Source organism: Lathyrus oleraceus, chromosome 2, assembly GCF_024323335.1.
Source record: "Lathyrus oleraceus cultivar Zhongwan6 chromosome 2, CAAS_Psat_ZW6_1.0, whole genome shotgun sequence".
In the NCBI taxonomy this organism is placed as follows: Eukaryota; Viridiplantae; Streptophyta; class Magnoliopsida; order Fabales; family Fabaceae; genus Lathyrus; species Lathyrus oleraceus.
The window spans coordinates 116,061,387-116,064,514 of NC_066580.1; the positions used below are offsets into that span (position 1 = coordinate 116,061,387).

General features: G+C 36.3%; 1 protein-coding gene across 1 annotated transcript; it reads right to left on the reverse strand.

Moving 5' to 3' along the window:
• Positions 1-269: 269 nt before the first annotated feature.
• LOC127122168 (secreted RxLR effector protein 161-like) lies at positions 270-1,034 on the reverse strand. The gene has a single exon (XM_051052551.1). The coding sequence runs from the start codon at positions 1,032-1,034 to the stop codon at positions 270-272; it is 765 nt and encodes a 254-aa protein (XP_050908508.1).
• Positions 1,035-3,128: the final 2,094 nt, after the last annotated feature.

Genomic DNA, 3,128 nt, shown 5'->3' on the forward strand with positions numbered 1-3,128 from the left:
AAGACTTATTCAATGTAAACCAACTAACCTGTAAAGTAGGACCTTATTCCTACGTAGCATATCTGGCCCTAAATACTAGGAAAAACAAACTAACTGATCTTTTCATACTCTCCCTTAAGCTAATATTATGAAATACATTAGCTTACTACTACAATGTCACACATTGCTAGTGAAGTTCTAAGCTTTTGAAATGCATCTGCTTTCAACGGCTTGGTCATGATATCTGCAACTTGATCAACACTTGCACAATGGACTAAAGAGATAACTCCTTATTTGGACAAGTTTCTTAAGAAGTGAAACCGAACATCAATGTGTTTGCTGCGTCCATGCATAACTGGGTTTTTGGACAGCTTGATGCTGGAACTATTATCACAATTTATTCTTATGCAATCCCTTTCTTCATGACCGAGAACCATAAGTATCCTCTTCATCCAAACAACTTGACAAGCACAAACAATTGTTGCTACAAATTCTGCTTTTGTAGTAGAAAGCATGACTATAGGCTGTTTCTTTGAGCTCCACGCAGCAGCTCCTGAACTGAGTAGAAAAGTGTACCCACTTGTACTGTTTCTGTCTTCTGCATCACCAGCATAATCACTGTCCGTGTAGGCCTTCAACTCCTTACCTTGACTGCTCATTTTGTAAAATATTCCTAGATTCATAGTTCCTTTCAAATATCTTAGAACTCTTTTGGCAACTTGTAAATGAAGTTCTGTAGGCTTTGCCATATATCTGCTCAACAAACTAGTTGCATACATCAAATCAGGCTTGGTGGATGTAAGGTACATGTGACTTCCTACAATCTGCTTGTAGTAAGTTTCATCTACTGGCTCACCCTCTGCATCACTATTAATTTGCATGCCTGGTACAGTAGGATTGTTGACATAATTTCTCTCTAGCATTCCAAATATTCTTAAAACCTCTTCTGCATAACGTCTCTGACATATGAAAATTCCTTCCTTCTTTTGCAGGACTTCAATTCCTAAGAAGTAGCTCATACATCCCAAGTATGACATATCAAACTCCCTTATCATGGAGGCCTTGAATTCCAACATTAAATTCTCATAATCACCAGTGAATATTAAGTCATCAACATAGACACTGACAATAATGATTTTACCTTCTTTACTTCTCTTGGTGAAGAGAGTTTGTTCATAGTCACAGCCTTGGAAAACATCCTTGATAAAATGAGCTTTGATGCGACTAAACCAAGCTCTTGGAGCTTGTTTTAATCCATACAATGCTTTGTGTAGCTGGTACACCAAATGCTCATTCCCTTTTTTTTCATAGCCTCTTGGTTGATCAACAAAAACTTGTTAACTCAACTAACCGTGTAAGAAAGCAGACTTTATATCTAATTGGAAGATCTTCCATCCTTTCTGAGTTGTTGTAGCTATCACCATTTTGTAAGACCCTAGTTTTGACCCTAAGATCCCTCATGGCATCATATCATTGCACAAGTGCATTGCCTCAAGGATCATAGCATGTTTGGCTCCTTAACCCTAGGGGTGGGACTTGTTTGAGTGTTTTGAGACCACCAAGCATGCTTGTATTGTATATTATTTATTTTCTTATTTTTAATACTAACCAAAAGTAGAAAAACATGTCACTAACTCTTTTTGTTTTGAAGCTCAAGTGATCATGTGCTCCAATGCTCCTAGGAGGCTCCTAAGCCCAATGAAATGGCTAGATGAAGATGAGAAAAAGCATGAAAATGGTCCACAAAGTTCCTAATTATCATATATGTCTCCCAAGTGTCTTAATTTTCCAATTTGATCAAGATAACCCAAAGGGCTTGAGGATTGTTTCCTAAGGAAACCCTAATTCAACTATGCTTTGACTGTGCCTTGCCCATGAAGCAATCTCAACCTTTGATCAAATTTAATCAAGGGAAGTTCTTTCATTCATTATTTTATGCATATATGAGCCTATTTGAGGCCCCTCAATCATTTATTCATCAAGATTGGAAGTTTGGCCTTGAAAAGTTGACCAGTCAAGTCATCTGACTAAACTGAGGTCCACTGAGATACAACTTTTGGTGTGTTTGTCAAATGAATATGACCCCAAGATGAAAACTGTTCTTACAAACCATATGAACAACTTTCATGTTCATCAAAAATCCATTTGAAACTTGGAAGGTCATCATTCATTTCAAAATATTATAGGTCATTTTGACTGAAACCCTAATTTGGGTCAACTTACCAAGGACATAACTTCCTTAATTTTTATGATTTTGAGGTGAGACCAAATTAATTGGAAATCTTGAGATGTATACTTAAAAGTTTATGTTGGACAAAATTTCATAATCATAAAATAAACACATGTGATAATACAAAACATTATAGGTCATCTTGGACCTAATTCATTGAATTTGAAAAAAGTATCCAACTTCAAATGCCCATAAATTTGTCATAGAAAACCCAAATGATTCAAACTTCTAGTCTAAATTGATCATCTTGAAAGGATATACAACTTTGATGTTGGAGGTTTTTCGATTTGAAGCTTGCATCATGAAAACATATGGGTTTGATTAAGCTTGCTTTTGGTGAAATTTTTCAAATGTGACTTAAACATGTTTTGTACTTGAATCTTCCAGGCAAGTTTTCATTAATTTGCACATGCCAAATGAATTTTTTCCCAACATGATTTTTGTTCCTTATTTCAAGGACTTTCCAACCATTACTCACAATGCTCTTTTGGACTTACCATTGGTGAGTTTCGAAGACCTTTCCATTTATGTGCATTTTGGATATTTCATGTTATAATTTGATTTGCAAGCTTGTTCAGTCCAATGCACATGACCATTTTCTCTCTACATGATCTCAACTAGCTTTTGCAACCATCATTGGGCCTGATGCACGCTTGCACATGCCCATGCAAGCAAATTTCAAATGGCCATGCACATGAACAAAGCGTGGGATTCAGCTACCTTCATCTATAAATAACCACTCCCTCTCATTGATTCATCAACCTTTTGAAGATCTGAATTGATGTAGCACTGAAACCATAGCCATACCAAAGGAATTTTTCAGAATTTTTTCTCACCTTCGAGCTTGAAATTCAACATCATTAGCTGATCTTCAAAGCTTAATTCCTTAACCTTTCACTTCCACTGCATCCCTAGAGCA

What these genes read in the sequence shown, in the direction of transcription:
- LOC127122168 (XM_051052551.1), bottom strand. Translation starts at nt 1,034, where the DNA reads ATGATAAGGGAGTTTGATATGTCATACTTGGGATGTATGAGCTACTTC.